This window comes from Monopterus albus, unplaced genomic scaffold, assembly GCF_001952655.1.
Source record: "Monopterus albus unplaced genomic scaffold, M_albus_1.0 scaffold10.1, whole genome shotgun sequence".
NCBI lineage: Eukaryota > Metazoa > Chordata > Actinopteri > Synbranchiformes > Synbranchidae > Monopterus > Monopterus albus.
Genome location: NW_018127890.1, coordinates 471,689 through 499,682, shown reverse-complemented (window position 1 = coordinate 499,682; position 27,994 = coordinate 471,689). Strand labels below are relative to the sequence as shown.

The following is a 27,994-nucleotide window of genomic DNA, read 5'->3' as shown; positions in this document are numbered from 1 at the left end:
AGTGATCTTTACATATCAGCAAACTAATGCCCCATTAAAGTCAGCAGTACATCGTAGCCACAAACGTACACACCCTTTTCTTTTGTAAAGACAAGTTTATCTGTATATGCAACTTTCCTGGCACACAAAGGGGATTTTGTTTTGTAACAGAATACAAACCCTTTGAAACAAACCGATACTCTCTTCGTGCATCTCTCCTCAGGGGAAAGCAGTTATGACCAATATTTTCAGTAACTACACAATGATGTATTACAGACCTTTATCAAGCCATGTTTATGCACTGGTCTGACAGCTTAGCCATGTGCTCTGGTTTCAGCGACTGGTGGAATCAGCCATCGTAAGTATTACGCTGGAACTGGGGCCTTCATCGTTACGTTAAATGTGTGACATGTTAGCAGTGAGGATAACTGCTTAATATTTCACAAGAAAAGTAAAGGGTGCTGATGCTGCACCACGTAGCACACAGAACAGGGTCAGTCCAGTGACAGCCAACAGTGTAAATGTGGTGGAGAGCACCATGCATGTCATGAAAGAGCAGAATTTAGGATTAAGGTTTTGTTCAGTTTAGTGAGTGTATTGTAAAAGTGCTGGATCAGTCTACCGTGTCCACATACAGTCCAAAGAGCTGATGCAGACTTACTTTACTATATCAGGTGTTCATAGTCACAGATATACTCACCAACATCTGTCATCATGTTTTCCTTAAGGGTGTTCATGTGGTCCAACTTTTATTTATCTACACAGTTCAGGAGAGAAGACTGTATCATTCTTTTTTAACACAAGCACATTTTATATCAACTCATCATGTTTATCCTGATTGTTGTGATTTGGCTCTACACAAATAAATTGAATTGAATTATCTTGATCATATCTAAGAGAAATCTGTGCTGAAACTTATCCAACAATACAGCTGAAGTACCTGAAACAATGTGACAAAACAAATACAAGAAGAATTTTTTAAATCTGCATGTCTGTGCAGGCTTAACCAGCTGGTTTATGACCACCAGGGTGCATTGCATTGGCTTGGACCATCACAGTGCGACTGGTTCAGTGGCAGAACTAATTAAACTTTTAACACTGCTTTACTGAACCCACCCTTAAAAACACCTTCACGTCTAAGTGGTCACTAGTGTTTCTTCCTAATGTGTCCTTTGGGCCTCATGCTTGTAGTGTATTTCCCCTCTTTATATTGTGTTTGTTACCTTTAGCCATTTGTAAGAAGAATCGATCTAGACTGTCTGAAGCTGTGAGAAGTTACGTTACAATAACCACACAGGAAGGGTCCACAAATCAGGGAGTTCAGCTACAAATTGTTATTCGGTGAACAGACCAAGTCAGAGCGAGTATACAGACATTCACTTTCAGCACAGTGATCAAGAGAAATCCAGTACCTAAGAATGACTTCCAGTCCGCTGCTGCCTTTGGAAATGTAATAACGGTGAATAATTGAGTGTGAGAGGTCAGTCATTTATTAACAACAGAAACAGATTTAAGTCCAGCCAGAATACAAATTCCCTGGTGCCAAAATTTATCTCAATCCTGCCATTACAGCTTTGAAAGTATAATTTCATTTAGCTGTGATCATACATTTTAATCAGTCAGCCGACATAAGCCGTGCACACAGCCATCTCTGCTTGCTGTTTATGGCTGCAGACTCTTGTGTTGCTGTAGTTTGACACTGTTGGTCATTCACTGACAAGCACATATACCCTGAGACGGTATACAAAAGATGGACGAGGCATCACAGCTTTCCTCCACTGGGCCAAAACGGAAGCCAAATATTGGTGCCCGACTGCCATCTTTCCATTTTGCAGCTTAGCAGTTGTATCAGGCCACCAATCCAAGCTGTCAGATCACTGGCACCCTATATCAAATAATTTTAATAACAACCTTATCAGAAAAATGACCACTTGAGCATAAACAATGCAGATAATATCTACCAAATATGACAGAAATCACCTCTGGCAAATTTTTATTTGATTTGAACTTTGAGCTTTTGGTTTAAATCAGGTCCCTTCCACCAACATGGAGGGGTGGGATTTAAGACCTATACTGCAACCAGCCACCAGGTGGCGATCAACTCATGGTGGCTTCACTTCTAGGAGCTGTCACGTTGTCCATCTTTATATATAGTCTATGGGTGGGACAGTGGACTCTGACCTGTGTGAACATCACACTCTACAACTGCTGTGTTATTAATGGACGGAAGCAGAAGAAGAGTGACAGCAGAGAGGAGACGGAGGCTGGAGAGAGATGCAGACTGCACTGTTCTAATGAAACAGAGAACACAGATACACAGCCTTAATGTCTAATAAAGAGTACACCATCCAAAAGCACCAGCACTCCAGTTCTTTCCCAAAGTCTGGCCCCAGTCAGGCCCTGTACCTGCATCTGTTAACTGTATGTTAGCAGCAGACTTGGCCTCATCTGCAACATGACGTTAGACTTGTGAGCATAACAACATGCAGAAGAGAGGGCGCGAAACATTGTATTCCAAACCAACCCAAGCTAAGGTGTTAGATGCTTTTAGCTATTCTTAGCCTGTCTTGATGGGGTCTGACACAATCACTTCTCCACCCCCACTGAGCTGAAGGCACAGATAAATCTAACCTACCTTTTAAGGCAGAAACACACAGAGACAGAAAAAAAAACATGAGCCCTGCTGGCCCCAGATCTTAGGAGATTCTTAATGTCTGTCATTTCTAAAGCTGTGGGTAAAGACCCCAAAGTGGGTCACAGGCCTGTTTCTGGTGGTACTGAGCATGACAGGAATATTGTCTTTTCATAATAGGCTCCCAGGGTAACCAAGTGAGATTCTGGCCAACTTCAAAAAACAAACAAACTAAATTTTAAAAAATGCAAAACAAATGGCATGAAAAAAAAAGAAAGCATGGATGAGAACAGGGAACAGAGAAAAGTATGCAAAAACAAAAAGCAAATAACCAGGGGAAAGGGGAAATATAGAAAGAAGACAAGGTGGAGCAGGCAAAGTGAACTGAATGGATTACCATATGGTGTGTTGGAGAGGAACATCATCATACACTGAAATATGGCAGGAGTCAGAGGAACAAGTTAAACACACGGTGCCAATCAAACAACTATATGAGCATTTTTACATCTACAGTAATAAATTGATGCTTACTGGATAAAGGGAAGCACTGATCAGAATGCATGAATGTGTAACTTATTATCCATCTTATGGTAAGATCATATTTGGACAAATCAATCCTTTCTTAAAGATTAAGGGATGCTTTAAGGCACATTTTTAGGCACTTAAAATACTCAGCCATGAAAAATATAGTCAGATTTTTTTTTAAACAACAAAACAAAGCTCAATAAATCTCTGAAAAGGACCTGAAAACATATCTGGTCTTTGTCCTTCACTGTGAATTCCATGATGAATATTTCATGAATATTTAAATATATGCAAATGAACCCAGGCACTTCATATTGCTGCTTCCCCCAAGTAGGCCGGTGAACTCACGGTGTATCGGGATGTGTGCCTAGAGTCTTGTACAACATTCTAACGCACCAAGCTGACACAAAAGAGCTAGTGGCAACGAAGGCTGACTGTTGCTTCGCCTCATGTCACCTTCATGTGGGTCAAAAAGTGGCACTTGAGCACATCTCAAAGACTACAACCAACAGCAAACTAGCACATACATGGTGCCTGCGTGAGAGGAAATAACTCTCCCTTCCTGCAGATGGTAGAAAACTGTAGATATGTAAACTGTAAACAAAGCAGCTCTCACTCACTACAAACGTTTATAGCTGCTTCTAACCGAGAATATCTTTCTGATAAGTTGCAAATGGCACAGGCGTTCTGAGTTTTTTAGTTGTGGAAGAAGAAAGGATGTCGCAGACGCAAAAAATAAAGAGAAACCAAGCTAAAGGAATGAAATCATGGTTACTACAGTGGCTTTACTGAACCTTTGTCTCATGCGTTGATTTGCCAAGCTGAACAGCCAATCAGAGTGGTCCGTCTTTCTGCTGCCAATTCAACATGTTGAATCGGCTGAAAAGGCACCAACAGGGTCTGACTAGTGCCAATTGTGCAGGACACACACAGTGGACAATGGCTGACAATTAGCTTGGTGTGTCACGGGCTTTAGCTTTTAACTGGTGGCTAACAGCCATAGTGGGTTCACGTTTCTATTTTGCAGCGTTAACTGCAACTTTCAGATTTGTGGTGTCATATATTTAGTTTGCTTGTCCATATTTGTAACTCAGATTTCAGTGGGTTTCAGGTTAGTGAAAAACTTGCAAATACATCAGTCAGTACAGTGGAGCACAGACACTTACAGGGTATTAAAATAAGAAAAAACACATAAATTCTACTACTTACTGTAAATGCCATTTACAGTGACAACAGTGGTAGATTTTTAGCATTTTCATAACACAGCAGTAGGTCCTTGACTTTAGAAAGGAGGAGGACAAAAACAGCTTGTTCTTCGTCCAGTCCACAAGCAGCTGGTGATGGCAGCGCAGGCATGGAGGACCCAAATGCAGACCTGCAGGCAGGCAGGTGCAGTGAAACTACTTTATTTGAAAATGAAAAACAAATGCAGGCAAGCAGGTGGGCGAGCATGTTCAGGAACAGTAACAAAAAGGCAAACAGATGACAGGAAGGTTGGCATGAACGACAGAGGACAGACTCCTCTGCTACAGTCCTTTACGACCAACTCTTTGGCTAACAGCGTTATTATGCTGGCTCCAGTTACTGCAGTAGGTAATGAGCTAGTTCACTGGACATGCTCATGTTGAAGCTTACCAGTCAAACACACCATTTACTCCCATTTCTTACACTACCGCATATAGTTAATTAATGCATTTACACCTCAGCCAGTTTCCCTCATAAATAATGCAACTACAACACACAAGCTTCAGTGTTTGCCTCTAAGCTACAAACTGTCTGCTGGCAGCTTCAGTATTCCAGATGGGCTGAGCAGCTTATTTGGAGTAACAAAGAATTTCCTACAAAAACCATTACCAGTGAACTCATAAATTAACACTGTGCATAGACTGTACAGTCCTGAGGCAGATGATGTTACATATAAGCCTCTGCTGATAATAACTTTGGCCTGAACTTGTGTAAAAAAAAATGGAGCATTTACGTTACAACAGATGCATCAGTTTTTACTGAACGGCTAATGTTTCTGTCACCTAAGGAATGTACCATAGAGTAGCAGTTTGTGCTACAAACTATTTCCTCAGGAGGCCTTTTTTTGGTAAATGGTGCAGTTTTCAGGGCTTCTTCCTCAGAATCTCAACCACTTGACCAGATGACTCCTATTCACATTGCATTTCTGAGCCATCCAGTTCAGACACTGCAACGTCACTTGGAAGAATATCTGGAAAAACCTTTTCTCTGTTGCCAAATGGTTTAATAAGTTGGTATATAAACAGAGCATAGTCTGAGAGACAAAGAAAAAAGTCTTAAATCTGCTGATGTGTCCCTGGGAGGAGGAACAAACCCACAGGAAAAGCCAGAAAACTGGAGAACATGCTATGATCAAACCCACGCCAGGGCTCTCTAGTGATTTATTTCACCCACTTCTGTTATGGTGTGACTCTTCATATACCAACATATCACAGGCTTTAAATACAAAAGCACTTTAGTTTGACTTTAAACAGTCAGCAAGACATTCACACAGCTTGACAACCAGCCCTTCCCTCTGATTCTTCTTCATATTTACAACTACAGAAAGGCAGTAGAGCGACTCAGCACATCTGCTTCCTAAAACCCATTTCAACATATTGTTAAGATGTTTTACAAGCTTCTGCTTCACTATTATTGGCCAATAGCATTATAAAGTTTGCTATGGACTTTGGTCCGTTTTATGGGCGTTTGTGTGAAGCAGTGTGACCAGGTTGGGGTTGCGAGGGTGGAGAGGTCACATTTCAGGCACGTTGCATTTGTTACATTTTGTTCCCCTGCCTGCATCTTCCACTTTAACCGCAGTCACTTGTTTCCCACAGCAAGCTCCAGAGAGCATTTCTGACAACAGCAGTGGCAGCAACAGTTGTTCCAGGAAAACTGAGTTGCTCTCACATAAAACACAACCTGTCTTATCACAGCATTGAATCTACTGATGCTTCTGTCAGTGGAGAAGTTAGTTAGACCTACATCTTCTTCCCTCTGTGCAACAGCTGGAAGAAAGAAAACTACACTCTTTTACAGGCTGATAAAAGAACCTGAAGATTACTATTAAAAAAAACTATGTAACACAGCAGAGTAAGGTGATGAGCCGTGCCAAGTTTGTGGAGCCCTTAATCGCGCTCGTATCGATGAACAGCCAAGTGCACGATTGGTGCCGTGACTTGCCAGAAGATTAAATAGCAGTGAGACAATAAAAGCATATAAAACTGCACAAATCAAACCAAGAGGATCAACGAAAAGACAAAACCCAGTTCATTATTGAGTGGCCAGGATGTGATTTAGAGTAATAAATTAATACCTCCCACCAAACCAGTGTTAGAATTATCTATCTACCCACCACCTTGGCAGGCAGCCAGACATTATTTGGACAATTTTTCCATTTAAAAAAAAAATCAGTTACTTGGGCTGTTTGAGTTTAGACACAGAAGGGACTTTGCTACGCTGCCGGTAAAGCCGCTCTACATCAAACCTGGTCCGTCCCTTCTCTCTGCAAGATGTATGAACTGGTTAACTCATGGACAGATCACTTGAACGGGCCTACTGGGCACAGGCTTAGGGGCCCAAGGGGTCAGGGGGCCCCTACACCAGAAAGCAATGTAGGGACTGTTAATCCATCTGTTGGAAAGTCAATCTAATGACTACAAAAAGTCACACAATGAGAAAAAGTTATTTAAAACTAAAGAGACAGAAGCTAAAAGCACAACTATAAAAATACGAAAAGTCACAAAACAACTGCAATCCAAAAAAACAAAAATAAAAAAAAAAAAAAAAAAAAAAAAAGAGTAAACATCTACACAGAATGGCTATAAACAAATACAAAAGAGGTGCAAAGGGACACAAAACCACAAAAAATACAAATCATGTGGCTGCTCAATCGACTACTCAAAGGTAGAGGGGGGGGTCTTTTACATGTCTGTGCCTAGGGACTCATTCTGTCCATGGGTTAAATTAAGATGAGCAATCATTGCACAATATTTCAGTATTACTTTTAATTTATCAGTTGTCATGAAAAAATACTTAACATCTGAAATAACAAACAATATTATTTGTTGCACAAAATATTAGATTTTACAATTTGACATTACTTTCCATTTCAGCAGACGCCATTCGATCCTAAAGTCATTGGTTGTGATTTTAGTTTTTTGTCCAGCTGAGAAAGAAAAAGATCTTCACCTCGTTCTAGGTAGAAGTCGATGCACAATGTCAGCATCAGGACTCGGTGACCCAAATGTGACAAAATCTACAAGTGTACTGCGAATGTTTCAGGAGGCAGGTTGCCAAGATGCCTGTTTACATGTCCCTCAATCCGCTCTGTGTTACGTTTGTTTTGTAAGTCTGAAGCAACAAACAGCTGAGAGCTGGACAGATGGACCATCCAGACACAGATTTTGTATCCTTCAAAAAAAAAAAAAAGGTATACAGTATATTCCCTACAGAGCAGATACATATGCTGATACAGACTGTTTTTCATTTTCCTTGGATTTTTAATATGTCACAGACAAAAACATTAAACCAAGATTACATCACATGCTCCATTTACTGCTGTAGGTGGCAGAAGTCAAGCTCAACTGTTCTCCTGTTTGCTACGAAGACAGAGTAAAGTATTTCACTCAACCAGCTTTTCCAAGTCATCAGGCATAAGGCAATTTATCCTTCAGGTGGTTGAATATATGCCCTGCGATGGATTGGCGACCTGTCCAGGGTGTACCCTGCCTTCGCCCGATTGCCGGCCGGGATTGGCAAATGTGCATCCAATTCATAATTCCAGCCAGAAAAAAGTGCATAATTTCCATTAAGACATTACCAGCAACCGGGCGTGAACCAACTAAATTACAGTCTAACACTTGCCATTAGTGGTTTGAATGTCCTTGGCACAAACAGGGCACAGGCAGTACAGCATGACCACCTGCACTCCATATCAGCAATTTTTTGAATAGTTTAGCCTGATAAGAGGAGCACAGATTTCTGCTGACCCGACTGCCTGCAAAGCTGAGAAGACATCAACTCCAGTGTTGTGACGCAGATACAATAGCTACCCTCTCAGTGACAAAGTGAATAAAAGAGAGCTGCTCTGTTTGTCTCTTGATGTCTGAATAAAGAGAGATCGCTGAAAAGCTCTTGTCCTCATCCCTTTCAACTCTTCTGTGAATGCTCATCGTCTGCCGGGGAAGAAAATTATCATAAGAAGTAAGTAATACAGTTTAGATAACAAGCACAGCTGCAACATGCTGCTGTGTTTAACCACAAGGAAAACTATCGATGACTGAGATGGGTGAATATAAGAGTGAAAAATGAAGCAAATGCATAAACACATAGTGAAAGCATCTACAAGAAAAATGACAGTATGATGTCAACAGAGGAGCTGCCTACATTTGTGGGGATATTAAGTAACTTATTAGTCTTCCTTCTTGGCAGATCAGGAAGTCAAAGCTGCCAAGCCCAACTCAACCCACCACTCTGGATCCAGTCACTCTTTTTTCCTTCCATCATCATGCCTGTGTAACTGACCATTTGCTAAGCCCTGCACCCCCTTGGTGACCATTGTTCCCTCCTGGCACATATGTAGTTTAAAGCAATAAAGGTGGGAGATTTACCACTCAAAATATTAAATCAACTGCCGCTAGCTAGTTAAAGCTACTCTACCTAATTTCACTTCAGCCTAGAGAGACTAAAAACAAGCTGACACCATAAGCTTCTCCTAATCACTCTCTGCCCCTCCCGCCACGTCCTGGTTCCTAGTGATGATGTCAACTACAGATGCCTTCAGACACATAAAGCTAAAAATACTACCAAATTAAATCAAATTTCAATATAAAGATAAAATTATGACCATGCTAGATCACTAATGTTACCAAAACAAACATGTTAGCTCTAGATGCTGACACATCCAGAAGGAAGAGCAACCTCTATAACAAATCTGAGTATTTTAGCTGCTTTTAACACTCTCCGTCTCAAAAAGCCAAACCAGTGCTAACTAATCCTGTGCTAATTTACAGACCATTTTTTGACAACACGGGGTAGAGAAGCTGGAGTAACAGCAGCAGGGCTGCAGGCAGCAGAGGGTAATGGGGGGTGGAATAGATGAGAGACACCACGTCCTGTCCTGTTTTCACTGGACTTATCTCACAATGTGTAAAATCTTAGTTAATGCACCTTTCATGTGTCCAGTTGAATAACAGCCCCCTAAAGAGGCCTTAAATGTGAACGCGATGGCTGCAAGGTGTTCATGATATTGTGCTGTGAGACTGAGGCTCAAGCTGCAGGTCACCGACAGTCAGCATCCTCACAGCTGGCAGTTTATTAGGTCCATTAGCTGAAACTAATGCACCCTTGCTAATAAACGTCCCTTCATCAAGGTGATAATGCTTTAAAGGTGCCGATTCACCTGTAGGATCACTAACACTTTTGGTTTTTTTAAATTGTGCCTCATTTTATTGACAGGCGTTTCTACTATTTTGTCCACCCCATAACAGAAACGCCTCTGTATATGAAATTTAATTCACAATAGCAGCACAAACTATGATGCAGCTATAATTAGCAGGAATCTTTTGTTTTGAAAAAGCAAACAAAAATGGCATGGCCGTCTGAGCTCTTTAAATGGAGAGTAGTGCAGCACCATGCACACGCTTTCAACATGTGGATAAATCTAAAGGTCGATTCCTTGCTAGGTAACGGTTGCTAAGTTATGACTGGCAGTTGAGGGATGAGTTCACCGAATGCTCGTTTCCCCCACGTCGACTGGGAAACTCTGAAGGGGCAAGATGAAAGTTTCTTTCCTCCTACCGTCAACGGCCCCTTGAGCAAACTACGCTCACACAGATCAGTGGAGCTGTTGATAGAACAACACTGTCTCCCTCCTGAGACTCCCAGCTACAAGGCTGTGTTACTCTAATGTGACTGAGATGCTCTCTCGCAGTTCAAAAGGAGGTGTTCATTTAACTATATCCTCAGAAGACAACTCCTCAAAGAACAACAGTGACGCACCTTCTCTGGTGTGTCTGTTTATACTGAATCAGTCTTAATCAGTCAAGTTATCATTACGTAAAATAAACACACACACACACACAGCAGTTCAAACAAAGACTGTATATATGAAAGGATTCAGTACCCAGCTTCATTTAGGCTTGTTATTGATTCAGTGTTTGCTCTGTGGAACTGCATTTAGTTAGTTAGCAATAATGGATCTGCTCACTTACCCTGCATTCAGCCCTTATAAATACATTGATCTGCTGAGTCCTCGAGTGGTTTCAAAGCCACAGATCTTTTAGGTATATGACTGTGCTGTAGTTATACAACAGCAGGATTTTTGCACTGAAAGGATTACAGATACATGAAGGTGAAGCCGACTGAAGAGCAGAGGCCAGAGCCCACCTCGTTCTGCCACAGACAAGCACACTAATCTACACATCCTCCTCTGCCGTCACTGAGAATGTGACGTGCAACTGTTCCATATTTCATCTTTTTCTGCTTTAAAATGAGCTAAATGTTCTGAGCCAGTAAAGTCACGCTGCCTATGATGTACAGATGTATTGATAAAGGCGAAGGTCTGAGATGTGCACGGACCGGCAGAAGCCGAGCGCCTAAAGCTGCAAGAAATGAAGACTAAGTTTCACTTGCAAGTCCTGGACTAGCCGGTGTTACAAGCTGTAAATCCCTGCTGAAATGACTCATGTGTGCTCCTCTCTTCAGTTTGTTGAAAGAGAAGCACCAAAGCCATTTGTAAATCCTCTGCGGCCAAACAGAAATAAATTCAGGCCTCCAGCTGAGAACAACACTCAGTTCAACACTGTAATCCACCTCTGAGTCAGCTTCATCTCAGGAGTCAACAAATGTATTCATGGCATGAATGTGTTCACCGTGTGTTCATATGATTTGTTATCATTGTGAATTTAAAGGATAGGTTCATGATTTTTCAAGTGAGAAGAGATCTCTGCGCTACAATGCACTCCTTAGTTTGGCCGAGCCCGATATGAAGCTTCAGCAGCTAATTCAAGCTGGCATCGTTCAAAGTTAGAATCTCCCTCTTTTTGTTTGTGTTGTTTTGCTGCTGAGCTGTGATGGTGGGACACCTTCTAGTAGTGGTGTGAAGGTTTAGATGCCCATCTGTTCCCGTGTTGAGATGTTTCCCTCTGTTAAAGCTGTTTCCAGTAGCACGCTCCTCAGTGGCTATGGTTAGGACAATGTTGGGTAATGTTAAATTATTAAATAAATGTCATTATAATCAGTTACTTCCTGAGGAAAAAATGTGTGATTAAATTGCAGTTACTAATCAGAATGTTGGTGATTACAAAGAGGTTACATCCAAAAATATATTCTTCTGGGTAAGAAGTTTAAATGTATATATATATAACATTCATTCTGTTGCTTTGCATCTCTTGGCTTATTGCCAGGCAATGGGGGCAAAGCTGCTGGGACACATAACACCATCAAGAGTAGAACGGCTAACAAAGAGCTGTCTCTACATCTAGATAGGCTCCATTCATCTGGCAGCGTGCGTAAAACTTTGAACATTGCTTTTGATCGGTTCTCTTGCTTGACTTTGCACCACCTCTCGTCTGTCAATCAAATCACTGAACATCACTCACACACACGGTTTGGGTGTGACCGGCTGACAGGAGCCAAGGCGGGTGGCCATGTTGTCAGCATCAACACTTTTCAATGCAGGAACTTCAACTGTATTTTCCTTCTGAAATCAGAAACGGCTTTCGCTTGGTGCCCGTTCACTGGGCTGCATGTTTCAACACTAATATATTATGTGACTTCAGTTATGTTACAGAACCTTTACTAAATGTTTGACAATAACAAGTGTTGTGAGGTTTACGCTGCATGGCTTAAATGTATGTTTAGGTCATAATGTAATTTAGGTCATAAGTTATATTACTTCAATTAAGTAATTAGTTACATTACTTGTTACATTTTTAACAGGGTAAACAGTAATCTGTAACCTATTACATTTCCAAAGCTACTTTCCCAACACTGGATTAGGATAAGGTTGTGGGAAACATTGATGGGTTAACAGACTTAGACACAACACCAGAACTGGCTTGTTGCTCACACTAGTGAGAAGCAGCAATTAAAAATTTTTTTTAAATAAAATAAAAATAAAAAGTTATGTCTGTTGGGGAGGAATTCACGTTGTATGACAAAGCATACATGCATGGAAGATATGTCTTCTCTTTAAATGCACCTTGTGAGACGTTTTACATGACATTTGTTTTGACAAAGCCGAGGCGAATGTCCCCGTTACGCTAAAGGTGAGCTGCTGACTCATGTTCATTGTGGCCTTTTTAACAATAACTTCTTACACTGTCATGGAACTTAAATAAATAACACCATATACTATGTATTTATTTACAGTTACCCCCTCATTAGCTGATGTGAACTCAGATGGGAAGTCTTAAATGGACAAACTAAGAAACCCTGAGCCTATCCTTTAAGGATATTATTACAGTACATCTGTGCAGTTCTACATATTTATACGTGAGGCGTGGGACACAGATTGAACTGGATGTCTTGACACAAGTACATGACACTCTCCTAATCTCAGGAAAACACACACATCCAGTTATCGTCCGTGTACAGCTTTGCTCAAACTGATAACTAAAGTCAGTGTTTGCTGGTTTTTCCTGCGGCTCAGTACCACACTCCTCCATTTGCTGTTCAGCTCCCCTCGCACACCACTGATTAGCAGGAACAGTAGACTCAACAGTGAAACTTCGACTTCTCTGGAGCCAGCAGGAAAAACCCTCTGAGGTCCGTCCAACAAGAAGACTTTAATGGGGCATCCTAGTGAGGCAGGAGGCTCATGTTTGCAACATAATCCTCCTGTGTACAACAGTGCATTTACAAATACAGTGGAACCTTGGATTGCCAGTATAATTCGTTCCGGCAACGTGCTCGTAATCCAAAGCACTCTTATATCAAAGCGAATTTCCCCATAAGAAATAATGGAAACTCGGATGATTCGTTCCACACCCACTTATCCATATAAAAATGATCACAGTAATAAAAAATACAGTATAAAAGTAAAAGTAAAACAAATTAACCTTCACTTTACCTTTGAAAAGAACCGTGGCTGGCATGAGGGGCTACTGTTGCAGTACAGATAGTGACTATACAAGTGAGGTGCAAGAACCATCGGCTCAGTTGTGATGTATGTCACGTGACGCTCGGCAGACAAAACGTACGTACTACTCGTCTTGCAAAACACTCGCAAACCGGGTTACCGAGGTAAGCTGCTGGGTGTCTTCCAACGTGTCCTGTCATTCAAAATACTTCATGTAGGGAGAAGAGAGGGAACTCCACTTTTAGCTCAGCTCCACACTAGTAATCACATAAGAGGAAACTAATCGTCATAAATATGCATAAAAGTATTTACAATTTCCAACTGATGCCACCCATGAGGTTGTATAGTTAACACACAGGACTTGGCTTTACACCGTACATTAGTGTCGTTCAGATTCAGTATCACTGTATACACTAATAAAAGAAGAACAAACTTTCCCACTGATGCAGCCTGAACTTTATGATCAGAGATATGAGGAACACTTTGTACAAATGTTCGCTCTTGGCCTCTGGAGAAACGTGGTGACATTTCAGTCCTTTTGTCTTTAATTGTCAAAAAAAAAAAGCTTGCAAAGCAATGGCAGCACTATTTCTGACACAGACAGTTCACAGGCACTGATAGTGTGTTGAAGTGTGGGTTAAGTGTCTTTAAATTGACATAGTCACCAACAAGAGGAGCATTCTTCCAAATACCATAGGTTTCTACAGATAATAGTAGAAAAGCTGTTTGATGAGTGCTTTGATTTTAATGTGTGTCTGTGTGTGTGAGTGTGCAGAGACACTGTCCTTTAGAGAAGTGGGCATTTGAACTAGTGACACCGAGGCTCTGGAGCCTATTTGTTGATACAAGGAGCGAGGAACCTAAACTGGTGGAGTCGGTCAGTCAGTTTGTGGAATGTGCCAAGACTTTGTCAGTGTGCCAAGTTCAGTACTGAGGATTGGGTGGAATTTCTGAATCAGGTTTGATTCAACTCTTGACAGAGTACAAAAACAGAGCCACTTGTTTCAGTCAATTTGAATAGCCGCAATGAGTTAAATGAGTCTTGGCATAAAGCCTCTTTTGGCGATACAACGCATTGCGAGGCCTCACTGCAGGAAAGCTTTGTTTGTCCATCACCAGCGTTAGCCTTGCTCTCACTGCCAGACTCTGAATTCACCACAGTGCTCTGCGAGCAGTAGTGACACAACATGTCGATTCGTGAGTTGCACAGTTAGATAAAGCCCTGTCTGTGACCAGTAAGAGAGGCTGTGGGAGTCCTGGCTGAAATGTGTGCTGCATATAAATTTCTGCTGTTCATGTCACTTGAGTAATTTGCTTGGAAGATTTCAAGTTAAAAATGCAAGCACTTATTTTCTTTGCACCGCTAAACACTACACAGACATCGTCTCGAGCCTGGCTAATGAATGAATGAATGCACACACTTGTGAATCACACTTTGAACATCACTCCCCTGGGAGAGTATCTGTGTGCACTTGGAAACCTTCCAGCATTGTTACATAATTCGATTCACAGCATTTCCAGTTCACCTAGCTGCTGCCAAGAGAAGGAAAATAAATGAAAAAAGGGGGGGGGGAGAGAAAAGCAGGGGACCACAAACCAACTGTTTGACAACTGTTTGACATTATTTGTATGTGATAAGCACCATCACTAAAACAAGTAGCTGATTAAGCACTTAATCAATCAACAGGAAATTAATTGGTTACTCATTAAGAAATATTCCAAACATTTTCTGGTTGCAGCTACTCAAGAATGAAGATTTTCTGTTTTATAACATCTGAGTTTGATTATCTTTGCCTGGCAGACAAAACTAGCAGCTTGAAGGCATCAAAATGGGATTTTTCTTTAAACTTTTGGACATTTTCTTGGCTAAATTATTCACTTTTAGAAAGTGTATTTTTATTAGTTGCACAGAATTGTTATCTGTCGCCCTAAAAGGCACTAAGTGGGTGAGTAACAAAAGTAGTCTTGGAGTCAACTCCATCACCAAGCAGCGTTTAAACAATTAACTTGGCTTTGAACTGGCTTCTTGGACTCTAGGTGCATGAAATTTAGTCCATCGCTGTTAAACCATTTATAAGTTTTGTTTCATGACAGAAGAGAGAAATTATTAAATGGCTCTGCTCTTTCAAAGATGCAGTGAAAACACCACTTTACCTTGTGTTTAAACAGATTAAGCCTTCCTCTGTGTAGACACCAGCTGCTTATCCAGGCTTCATACTAATGCTTCCCACAGTCCAGCTGCAGAGAAAGTCACTTATCACAGTGTCACTTTGAAACCCTAAGAACCACACACACACACACACACACACACACACACACAGCTATCAACCTAATGGGAAAGTAAAGGGTTGCTCTGGTTGACTGGAGCAAAGCAAACACTGGGAGACAGATAGGATGAAACGAGACAGGTGGAAACACACACAAACCAAATCTAGATGGGTAATAGAGGCAGTGCACTGTGGACACAACCCTTACGCAGAGCCCTTCATGTATAGCCGGATACACTGCCCCAGATTTTCTCAAGCCCACACACACGGAACAGCACACAACAGTAATATGTTTCACCAGTGTACAGGTGTACACCTGGAGGACATTTAACTTACATTTCACATGATGTACTGCTGCATGTACAGGCCCGGTACTTACACACATAGGTTAATATTACCAACTGCTACTATTACAGATGTTTCCAGTGTCCTGTAGTGTGACCATATAGGCCTACTGGTTTGTGGAGCCGCTCCACACCAAATATGACACACACCTAGTGCAGATTAGAGCCATACTGTCAAATAAATGACTTCCATCAGTTGCCATACTATTGAGTACACCTAACCATAAACAATACAGCCTAATCCAACAGTTCTGGAATAATAATATTCTATAGGAGGTACTGATTAAACTATATGACCATTTTGGAAGATGCAGTTTTACAGGTGGTACTAATAAGGCTATTTAATCTGCCATCTTAACTGAACAATCTTGATTATTTGGTCTATGAAAAATGCTCATCATAAATCAAAGGCTGCATTTTCACATCTTGTTTTGTCTGACCAACAGCCCCAAGCCTTAACATATAGAAAGTTTACTATAATTTAATAAAGGTGAAGGCAGCACATTGTTACGTGATAAACCAGAAGCAACACATTTCCATTACTGCTTGAAAAATAAACCAATACATGACAATACATATGTTTTCTGTCAGTCAACTAATATATTTAACTGAAACATAAAGTTGAACCTCTACATTTGGACCAAAACATTCCCATTATAAGAGGTTTTATTGCAGGTGGGTTCTACACTGCTTTGAATTAAGTTGTAAATCTACATCAGCACACAGAGAATCTGGATCATCACAGCAGTGACGTTACACCAAACCTGGACTGTTCTCACAGCAGAATACGTTGAAACGGGGCTTCCAGCCACTTTAAATACCAACTTCACCCTCAGAGTGTGGTGTTCCAGCGCTTTAACCCGGTGTTAATCTGCACACTTCCTGGTTTCTGCCCATACCTCGGACCAGCAGCAGCTTGTGCTGACGTGCTCCAAGACTGAAAGCCCCCGGCCCCGAGAGCCAGGCCAGCAGCTTCTTATTGATGACAATCACTCTGCCTGCTTTCATCTTCATCCTGCTCTCACATTAACCGGCTCCTCCACCAAGCTGCCCGGTGGGGCCATGCTCCGCTCCCGCTGCTACCAGAAGACAACCGCCGGCGCAACGGGAGGTCTGCGCAGCCGGACCGGGCAGCCCCACTACCCTGATGCCCTTGTTCACCCTCATCTCCACCAAATCAATGCCACTGACAACCGGCAAGGCCCTTTATCATAGTACTAACAGCATCGGTTTGCAGCCGCAAACCCTAGCCCCGAAAAGGGAGAAAAGACGCGTAATAAGAGCGTCAAATCAGACCGCTCCATCTTCGCTTTGTCCTGGGAGAAAACATCCACACTGACACGGAGACGCACCGTGTAGCCAGAAAAAAGGAGTCGAGGAACGAAAACCCTACCTTTCGACTCAGCGCTGTCCCCGAGTAGAAGTAGTATGCTATCCCCAGCACCCACAGCACCGCAAAACACAACAGTATCCTCGATTTCCTCCGCATGGCTGCCTCGTTCTTTCGTCCTGGGCTTCGTGGCTCGGCTCCGCTCGGCTCAGGCTGTAGCGGCTCGTCCCGGTCGGCTGTGTGCGTGCAGGGCGCTTCGCCGTGCGGCTTCGGCAGGATTCGTCAGTCGGTCCAGGGTAGCGAAGGGAGCAGGAAGCAGGCAGCCAACATCAGCGGGGTGAGAGGGCAAAGGCGAGGGACTCTAATCCAATCAAACACCAGCTCACGCAGCCCTGGAGGAGGAGGGCCTGGGCTGGCAGCTGTGAGTCGAGTCGAGCCGTGCGGTGCCGTGCTAAAGCCGAGTGGACGGGGGTGGGCACACCCCCTTGAGGAAATGATTGTTGTAATTTTTTAGTTAGATTAAATGATCTGTGATCATTATAACCCATGCTTTCTGCCATGGAGCTGCATGCGCTCCGAGGAGACGCCAGGGGCGCCACAGCCACTTTACCCCGGGTGAAGCAGGAGAAAACTAAACTTCAATTTTCACAGTTCTTCTTTGGCCTGGTATGAACCAAATAAGAAAATGTAGACACAGAAAGGCGTGCAACATTTTTATTTGTATTTCCTTTGCGCCTAATGTCTTTCCCTTCTCTTCGTTTTATTATCCCTTTCCTTAAATCTCAGTCCAGTGGTCAGACCAACTTATTCTGGTAAAAACATCTGGGACATTAGGTCAAAGGTCAAAGTGTTTATTTGTCATATGCACAGTTAGGAAATGTGTTTCCCTGTACAATGAAATTCTTATTTTGCTGTCCACATGAATGCCACAAAATGCAAGTGAAATATAAAGTGAAATATCAAGTAAATGAACAATAACAAATCTAAATAGGCAGTAAAATCACAAATCTAAGGCACTTTAAAGCAGCTAGTGAAGGGAGCAAATAAAAATACAACACAATATAATGCAGAGAGAATATATGCTACGTGGGAGCTGTGGAGTGTAAATACTCAGCAGTGACTGTGCAATTATGCATGTGCAAAATGAGTATGTGAACAGTACAGATGGAATTACATGAGGTTGATCCTGAGTCCGCTGTTTAGGAGTCTGATGGCAGAAGGAAAGAGAGAGTTTTTCAGTCTAGAGGTCCTGCATTTCACACCCCTGAACCTCCGACTGGAGGGTATGGGTATAAACAGTCCGTGCTGGGTGGGGTCCTTGAGGATAGAGGCTGTAGAAGTTGCTGAGGATCCTAGGCAACACGCCAAACCTCCTCAGCCTCCTCAGGAAGTACAGCAGCCGTTGGGCCTTCTTGACCAGCTGTGTGGTGTTGTGTCCAGGTGAGGTCCTCACTGATGTGGATGCCCAGGTATTTGAAGCTGCTCACCCTCTCCACTTCAAGCCCCCGGATGAACAGTGTCTCCTCTCCTTCATCTTGTCCGTGTTGAGGGTGAGATTGGCCTTGCACCATGACACCAGACCGGCCATGTCCCTCCTGTAGGCTGTTTCGTCCCCGCCAGTGATGCGACCTATCACTGCGGTGTCATACGCGAACTTCAGGATGATGTTGTCTTTGTGGGAGGCAACGCAGTCGTGGGTGAACAGGGTGTAGAGGATGGGACTGAGGACACATCCCTGTGGGGTGCCAGTGTTTGTAACAATGCTGGCTGAAATCCTATTGCCAATCCTGACAGTCTGAAAGTCCAGGAGCCAGTCACAGAGGGTGGGGTGCAGACCCAGTGTGGACAGTTTGTGGGTGAGTTTGTGGGGGACAACTGTGTTGAAGGCAGAGCTGTAGTTAATAAAGAGTATCCTGATGTAGGAGTCTCCATTTTCCAGGTGAGAAAGGGAATAGTGCAGCTGCGATGGCATCTGAGGTGGCCCTGTTGGGCCGGTAGGCATACTGCAGTTGGTCCAGGGTGTCCAGTATACTGCTCTGGATGCAGGCCAGCACCACTCTCTCAAAACACTTCATAATAATTGGAGTGCCACTGGCCTGTAGTTGTTCAGGCAGGTGACCGGGCTCTTCTTGGGAAGGGGGACGATGGTTGTGGTCTTAAAGCAGGTGGGAACAAGGCTCTGGCTGAGGGAGAGGTTGAAGATGATGGTGAGAACATCAGCCAGCTTGCTGGCACATGCCCTGAGAGCCCTCCCAGGGATGTTGTCCGGTCCTGCTGCTTTGCGGGGGGGTTGATCTTCCTCAGGACTTTGCATACCTGGCCTGGTGAGACAGTTAGTGGAGGGGAGGTGGAGGGTTGGGTGGTCCAGGTGTGTGCCTGCACTTGACAAAACCCTTAACTGACAAATAATGGCAACAAATCCATACTAGCATAAGTGTTGCCCATCAATCTACACTCAATCCATGGAGACAAAATAAAAGCATGGTTTGAGAGATTTTTGCAAATTTGTTAAACATCAAAAACTGAAATCTCTCATTACAAGTGTTCCGAGCCTTTGCTTGGCTCCTGTAATTAAAAATGTATTATTCTTTGTAAAGGAGTCTTGCCCAGTGCAAAGTGGGCAACTGTGCTCAAGAGAATATGCATAAATGTGTTGAATCTTATCAAAACCTGCTCAGGGCTGAAGGTCTGTCAAGCCTGAGTCTACAGATAGGGAGGGTAACCAACACTGGTCCAAGAGAGTGCTGTGCTGATGCTGGAAACTGGGTGATTGGGGATAAGGGTCATATAAAAGATAAAGCATTGTACTTGCTTTTTCAGTGCACTCAGAAACAGTCCTGATCTGTGTATGACTGTACTCTCTTGGCCAAGAATAAATAGTTCACGCTTACAGCTGAACAGCGATCGTCTGTATTTCATATTGCATCCTAAGAGAATTTCCATCACACTCCAAACTGTGGTCAGGTGCATCCTGTTGGGTTTAATTGCCCTTGAGATGTGTCTAAAACCTAACTGGAGTCCACTTGTGGCAAACTTGGACTCAGTTTGGAAAGACACACACCTGTGTATCTAAGGTCCCACAATTCACACGTCAGGACAAAACCAAGCAAAGAATTTACAGCATGAAAACCCTGAGCTGTCACTTGCTGCCTGCCTTTGTATCAACAGCTCAGCAAGTCTATTCAAAGTAAAACAGAAAACTGGCAGTTCAATTTATCTAAACATAAAGCAACCTGCTATTGGCGCAACAATGATTCTACAAGGGGTGTCGCACAATGACAGATTTACAGTAGGTTTTATGTACCTTCATTAGTAAATGGGGGGGGGGCTTTCCATTAGTATTTCAGCAGCTGGTCTTGACCTGACACTACTGAGGTTAGAAGGACGAGAGCAGCAGACATTTACTGCCCTGCTGCAGAAACTAAAGCACCACATACTCTCAGAAATGTTAGAGAAAATCAATGTCGGGGTTGTGATATCAGAAGCCATAGCAACCTCATCAAGTAAAAGGCCAAAGTCTCACATATCCTGTGATATTCTACAACTGTAATGCATTACGTCCTCTATTTATTTCACAGTAACAGCAATGATATGTTTGTGTCATGTTTTATGTCAGAAGAACAGTCAGTTCATCTGTACTAGAAATACACCAGCAAACCAACACAGTGTGGGTGTAGACGTGTACCACGCACCCACAAGATCACCATCTCAAAAATGTAAAGGACACAATTAAATAGGCACGAGGAGGCATTATACTGAAATTTATGAGTTGCATCATTGTTTTGATAAAAATGATATAAAAAAGATAATGTACAATTCACAAATACTGTATATCCTTATTCTCTTCAGCAATTCAATAAAATGATGACAGTTTCTTAGAATCTTTACACAATTGTCATGGCTGCAGTGTGAGGTGATTCTGATGAGAAACCCTTTAACTTCACAGATGTGCTCCTGCACTATTACTGTACATTTGTTTTGTTTTGTTTTTTTGGTTTGGTGTTCCACACTGTGTTTGATATTTTACTGCAATTTGTATTTTATCTTTATGCAATCAGAGGCTACAGCTGAAAATTAGCCTTCTTGGCATACTGACAGAAATGTAAGACACACGGCACCTGTTAAATAAATGAATAAACTAAACTCACAATACACAATGCCTCTGTGTACTGCAAGATTATGGTACAGGGTGTAACCAAAATAATCCACCTGTAGGTAGCTTTGAGTTTCTCTACCATTTTGCAGACAATAAATAATAAACAGCTATATCAGGCAGTGCAATTTGTTCTTAATGCCTCTGGGTCTGGTTACAACCCTCCTTGGGCCATTTTGAAGCAAGTGATTTGCAATACACTTAACTAATTCAGCTTGATCTGAAGGTAAGTGGGAACCCAAGCTGGGGGTTGTGTGTCCGTTCAAACAGTGTACTTGTCCTCTCCTTGCCTCTGTGCTTTGTGGTAGTGGATGTAGCTGCTGTACAGCTCGTTGAAGACTTCTCTGACTCCTGAGTGCAGCCTTTCCATCAGAAACTTGATATCCTGCTCCACGCACAGGTCCAGAATCTGATAGATCCCCTCAGTTAGATGCAGCTTAATGTCTGGTCGCAGTGTAACCTGCAGAGGCAAACAGGAGGGCAGTTACAGTAAGCAAGCCTTTTTTTTAATGCTTCTCCTCATACATGGAACTGTTTGGGAAAGTAGCTAAAACTGCATTCATTAGTATCCCTGGGTAGATTTAAAGCTTTGTTGCATGGAGTCAGCGCTTCAACAAGTACTTGCCATTGTCAGGATGTTTAATTCTGTTTGATTTAATGCTTTAACCTAGTATATCGGACTCGGTGTTGTTACAGGTTTTAATTTATTTTTATTATAAATTGCCTGCTTGACTAATGACAGGGTGTTATGGATTTATTTGTAGTTTGTAACTGTGTTTGTCATGATTGATGTTGTTGCCTGTCTTGGCCAGGACTCACTGGCAGTGATTGTCCTTCCTGTTTCACACACATATGCACTTTAACAGGATCGTCATTCTTAGTAAATGTATGGAAACACGATATTGTATAACAAGATACAGCCTCAGAGACAGGTGAAGGAAAACGAGTTCCAATCAGCCGTTTATTTATATAGCAGAATTCATAAAGCAGCTTAAAGTGCTTCAGATAAAACACAGCAATTGATGAAATAACAAAAACAAAATACTAATACATTCATGAAAAGCTGAGTTTCCAGCTGCTCTTTAAAAGACACTACTGAGGCTGCCTGGTTTATATCTGCAGGAAGATTAGTCCACATTTTGGCAGCAGACACACAGAAAGCCAGATTTCTAATATTGTTATTGTTACGTTGAGAGAGCAGCTGTGAAAAATGGATGTAGTAAAGGTTCAGCCAAACAGGCTGGGCCTGAATGACGCCCAGCTTTACAGACTAATAAGAGGACCTTAATGTCAACTCTAACAGCAAGCGGGTAGCCAGTGTAATGAGGCCAGAACTGGTGCAATGTGGCTGAAAGCCTAACAGCAGAGGTCTGGATCAATTGTGTCAGGCTATAAATGATGTGCCAGAATAGTTGAATATTAATTTAAGCCTTTAAGTTTCAACTAAAGTAGCATCAAAATACAGACTACATCATCTAATGAAAATGCTAAGAGTGGACTACGAGGAGACGACGCTGGTGATGAATTACTCACTTAGGTAAACCTGGATTCAAACTCTCAGGAGCATCAGAAAATAACTTCTTACAGAAGAACACAACATTATAACACTGTTGTTTTTGTCTCTATTTTTAACTTTCAATACATGATACAATGCAGACCTTTGACGTTGTTTTTAAAGGAGATTTTATAATTTACTCACCTTGCCTTTTTCCTACTGCTGCTCTGAACTGAACTCAAAAATAAAGGCACGTTATTTTAAACAATACCGACTTATGACCCAGATACGTGCACTGATGCACAAGACTGTGTGGTGTTGTGAAAGCTGGGAGCTACACACAGATTTCATATGCATCTGTGTGACAAAAGCAGAGCAGTGTGTTCAGACACGTAGACAACTCTACCACAAGGCTCACTCTCTTTGTCCACACAGTAGTTAAACACCAACCACGCCAAACAAGCCAGTAGTTATCAGAGTTACCCTGTAGCGCCACAGGTGTCACACCAAGACCCAATGATTTCGGACATGCATCATTACAAACGGTGAGAAGATGGTGGCTGCTCTGTGCCTGTTAAGCGATTAGATAAAGCCTTGCTGACATAACTGCAGGCTTTACACTATGAAGGGAACACTATTATCAGTTCTGCAAAGAAAGCTATCCAATCAAATGTCATGTGGAGCAGTACTGTGGCAAAGTATCAGTTAGTGGTACACCAACAGTCCTGGATCCGGATTCAGTGACACCCAAACAGCTGGAGCCAGTGATGTTTACCTCAGTGGCACAGAGCCAGGTTTGTGGTCGAGCTGCTACTGATGTTCTGCCCCCTCAGTCTCGACTACAAACACATTTGCACTTGCTTGAAATGTTCTTATATTACATTTTATATACTTTTACATTCTGCTTTGCAAAACTGCACATATGCTACATATTGACTACACTGCACACGGTGACTCTGTTACTCTGCAGATTGTCTTCATAATACTTTGGAGTAGTGCTTCTTTATAGTTAATTGTTCGATAAGACCTGTGTATGTCAGTAATTCTAGTACTGCCTCATCTCTCTGTACACTTACTGTAGTGAATGCCCCATTTATACACTTATAAAAGGATTTTAATAATCCTGCTCATCCAAACTGAGGATCTAAGGATAGCAGTTGTCACATGTACAAATTGTAAAGCTCTCTCAAAAAAGCTACATAAACAATCTGCTGTATCTGTTAAATTAAATAACACTTACATAGATTAACACGTACAAACACATTTAATAGATTTTACCTAATATACAACAGTATGTTTACCTTATTGAAGGTTCTGTTACAACCTGTACATAAGGTCTGTATCGGTTGTGTCCATTTGCAACCAATCGAAGTTAAGGCATTTACTTAACTAAAATTGAATAAATAAAGCTACATTTAAAGGGGACATACACAGACTGCACACAACAAATCTGCTTCCAGGTCTTAGGGAGTGGAAAACGTTGCCTAAAGCCTGCTGTCACTCAGACAGCACTGAGCGACAACTGATAATTGCCCCAGGTGATGTCCCTTGAGTCAGCGTTGGTTGTAGCTGAAGACTATAACTCTGAAAACTAAAACAAAAAAACAAAAAAATCTGGGATGTGGAGTTAGAAAGAAGTGAAGTTGCAGCCCGTTCCTCATCGCTGCTTGAGGCTACAACATAGAACACCTGAAAATCTCAGACTGAACTGTCAGTGGTTGAGTTGCATTGTGGGTAATGTTGGCACCAGGTACGGACATGGAGGAAGAATGACTGCAATAAAAAGTACAGCATTTCTGGTTCTGCTGCACTAATTTTAATCCTTTTGTTAAAAATTGTTCACAATGAGTCTGACAAGGTTATAGGAGTGCAATGACCCCTTTAATAAGACTTTCAATAGAGCAGCAAGTCCAACTTGTCTAATATTAAAAACAAACTCCACCAACATAACTGCAGCTCCTCTGATCTAATAACACCTGGCTGCTGTAGGAAAGTACAGTTCAGGCCAAGAGCCTTCAGAAACTGTTCTGACACAGTCTGCCAAAATTACCTCTGACTTACAAAGAGGCCCATCTCTTTGAAAAGTCCCATTAAAAGCACAAAGTGAATTCAATTTTAGGATCATCAGACAACTCACACAGAGCTCAAAGAACGCCAAACACCTCTGCCAGACAAGTTCAGTAAGCCTGTGTCTCGGTCCATCTGTCCATTCATCTGTCTGTCTGGACTGATGGCTACATTCATGTCCTCTTGCCACTGGAAACTGCTGAGTCAGGCTGGCGCAATGTTAAATACAGTCTGGTAGCAGAGAGGAGCAGCGTTCATCAACCAGACGTGACTCACCGCTCAGGGAACATCCAACCTAAAGCTTCATTCCAGCACATACAGTCACAGTAATCCTGGACTTGTTCCCTGAGATTTGGGAACATTTACAACCTGGCCAATGGAAACACTTCCCATCCCAGCCTGTGAACCTTAGCATCTCTGACACTCTGCTTGGCTGAATCTTGCCAGCTCAACACGCACCACCAGACAAACTAGGCTGGCACAGAGGACCAGCCGAGATCCTGCTGCCTCACTTACACACGTGTATGAGTGTGTCTCATAGCTGTAGAAAACCACATGGGATGGCAAATGAATGAGGACTGACTTTGTATGCGACTGTCTGTGTGTGCTGGCATTTTCACATTTGTGAAACCACCAGAAAGAATCATTTTCCAGTGCTGATATTGGCAAAATAAGACTCAATAAGCAACCAAACGTGCGTGTACCTTCTGCAGCTCTGTGACGTACTGAGCCACCATGAAGGCTGACAGTCGGGTGAAGCTCTCAGCTGTAGCAGCAATGTGAGAGTACATCCTCTCCATCAGTCTGGAGCACTGCAGATACACGTCACTGTCTGCACCTTTAAAAAAAAAAACACACACACACACACACACAAAGTGATGTTAATTCATTGACCTGCTACAAATGACATTTGTCATGTAAACATTGAGGATTATACTCAGGACTTCATGCTTTAGTTTGCTGAAGCACAGAATGTTTCAGCTGTGTGGCCACACTTCGCTCCTGTCACAGCTGCTTCCCCTTCCAGTACCGGCCACCCCCTTTTTCAACAACTCTGTTGCTGTATGACATCAATGTCTTGGCCTCTCTCCATAGTTTGTCTGCGACCACGCGACTGTTATGATGCTACAAATTCAGATGGAGGGCAGGAAGCGTACAGCAGAATGAACCAGATGGAGGAAAGCCAATACTGTGCTGGTTTAGATATAAACAGAAAATCTCAACATATGTTGGATGCGATCCTTATGTTATGAAGAGGAGCAATTTTTTTTAAGTTAACTGAAAGACCTGCCTGCTACTGAGGCAGTAGATTTAAGCAGCTCCTTGTCCTCCAGACATCCTTCTACTCAAGTCAACAAATGAAAGCCTACAAAAGCATGGAGGCACAACATTTTTTGGTCAAGGTGCTCCACGCTGTTTGATTTTCACCAGTGTGAGTGGCTTTTCTTTTGTTGTCCGGTGGGTTAACCAAACACTTCTTGATATTAACATTATGGTTGCTCACTTAACCTAAGTTAACCACCCTCAAAGGTCCAGTGAAAGGCCACTAAAGATGACCAAACTGACATTCAGATTAATTTCACTGAACTGATACATTTATCTTTTATTACTTTCTCAGTCTACAGCTTTTCATTCTACTAGTACTTACAACATGCTTTTAGATTAAAAACTATTGCCCACATGTTTTTACAAGCAGGTTAAATCAAACCATAATTCACTTGACAAAATTAGAACTTATCTTCCTCCATGTTATTAATGCAATAAGGCTTCATGTCCGAGCCTGTACACGTTACCTGTGTCAGTGCCTCCTCTCTGCCGACCCTCCTGCATGATGGACGCCACCAGACGGTAGAAGATGTTTAAAAATGATGGAGCTGCCTTCAGCACCACCTGGATACAGAGCATGTGTCATACAGTATGGACATTTATCAAGTTTTGAAATAGAAATCATCCCTTTTTTGCCAACTTTGGTCAGTTTGTATTCAGCTTCTGTATTTGGACAGGCAGTACATACACTCTTGAAGACATCCAGCTGAACTCACAGTATATTCCTGCCTCCTCACAAATCAAGGAAGGATTTACTCCCTCTGAAACTGTCTTTAAATTCTTGTGGATATTTAACTGTTCAGCAAAAACACCAAAAATCTAGGTTTAATTACAGAGAAATATTTAGAAAATGATGCATAAGACATGCAGAACATTTTCACTTAATGTAACGGTACAGCCAAAAAAACATGGTGCCTTGGGTTTGAATATTTCACTTTGCATAAAAATTACACAATATACAGTCAAGTTTAATAGGTACACCCAGCTAAAATTAAGTCTAATACAACAGTTTTGCAAAACTTCCGTTTGCATTCAACAGCAGAACTACAGCATCCAAAATAACAGCTCTCTCAAACAGTTTGAACACAAAGCGAACATTATCGCCTTCATGAAGGAGGATTTACTGCAGGACTGTTGGTTAAGACTGCACTAGTTTTAGCTTGATGTCACCAGTAAACTGCCAACTGAGTGTACATGTAGTATCGTCACAGAGTGTAATAACATGTTTAGAGATTGAAGTGAAATGAAATGTTCTTAGGGCTTTAGAAACTGAAGACAGAACCATTTTAAAATTAGGACAAACCACATAACCTGCACTGCTTGAACCATAAGCCTGTGGTTCAGTAAGTAACTAGAGCTACATTTGCATTTCCTGTCTCTACTCAAGGTCTACATTGGACTGAGAGAGAGCGAGAGAGCGAGAAGGGTGATGTCACCAGCTCTGGTTGGAGCCCAGTAATGGTTTCCATCAACCTGAACCCACTCCATGCCAACCTACACTGCATGCCAGTTCCCCTACCTCCACAGCTCACTCCCCTCTTTCTCACATTGTCCCAAATCTTCCCTCGGGTATCACATTCCTCTTAAGCTTTCCATCTCCCATTTTCTCATCATCACTAATGTCTTACTCCCTTTTCTTACTTTATAAATGTAGTTTATCCTCCCTCCACTCCTTTCTCTATTTTACCTCCCTCCACCCTCTCTGTTGGTCTTTTGTCCTCACAAACATCTGATATCAGTTAAGTAGATCGCGCTTTATCCAGTGCAGCTGCACCGTTTCTGCCCT

General features: G+C 42.2%; 2 protein-coding genes across 5 annotated transcripts in view; both read right to left on the bottom strand.

Annotated features, from left to right (window-relative positions):
• galnt2 (UDP-N-acetyl-alpha-D-galactosamine:polypeptide N-acetylgalactosaminyltransferase 2) overlaps nucleotides 1-17,809 on the bottom strand; it is a 55,046-nt gene extending 37,237 nt beyond the window's left edge. The window contains exon 1 of one of the 2 annotated variants that reach the window (XM_020590021.1): nucleotides 17,231-17,809. In XM_020590021.1, the coding sequence (XP_020445677.1) occupies nucleotides 17,231-17,326 (96 nt within the window). In that variant the 5' untranslated portion in view covers nucleotides 17,327-17,809. The remainder of the gene's footprint in view (nucleotides 1-17,230) is intronic. The other variant, XM_020590019.1, reaches the window with a different exon arrangement.
• A 3,106-nt stretch (nucleotides 17,810-20,915) lies between these two features.
• Nucleotides 20,916-27,994, bottom strand: part of urb2 (URB2 ribosome biogenesis homolog) — a 20,164-nt gene continuing 13,085 nt past the window's right edge. For all 3 annotated transcript variants that reach the window (XM_020589858.1, XM_020589856.1, XM_020589857.1), the window contains exons 10-12: nucleotides 26,676-26,772; nucleotides 25,587-25,720; nucleotides 20,916-21,780 (exon numbers count right to left, since the gene is read on the bottom strand). In XM_020589858.1, the coding sequence (XP_020445514.1) occupies nucleotides 21,583-21,780; nucleotides 25,587-25,720; nucleotides 26,676-26,772 (429 nt within the window). In that variant the 3' untranslated portion in view covers nucleotides 20,916-21,582. The remainder of the gene's footprint in view (nucleotides 21,781-25,586; nucleotides 25,721-26,675; nucleotides 26,773-27,994) is intronic.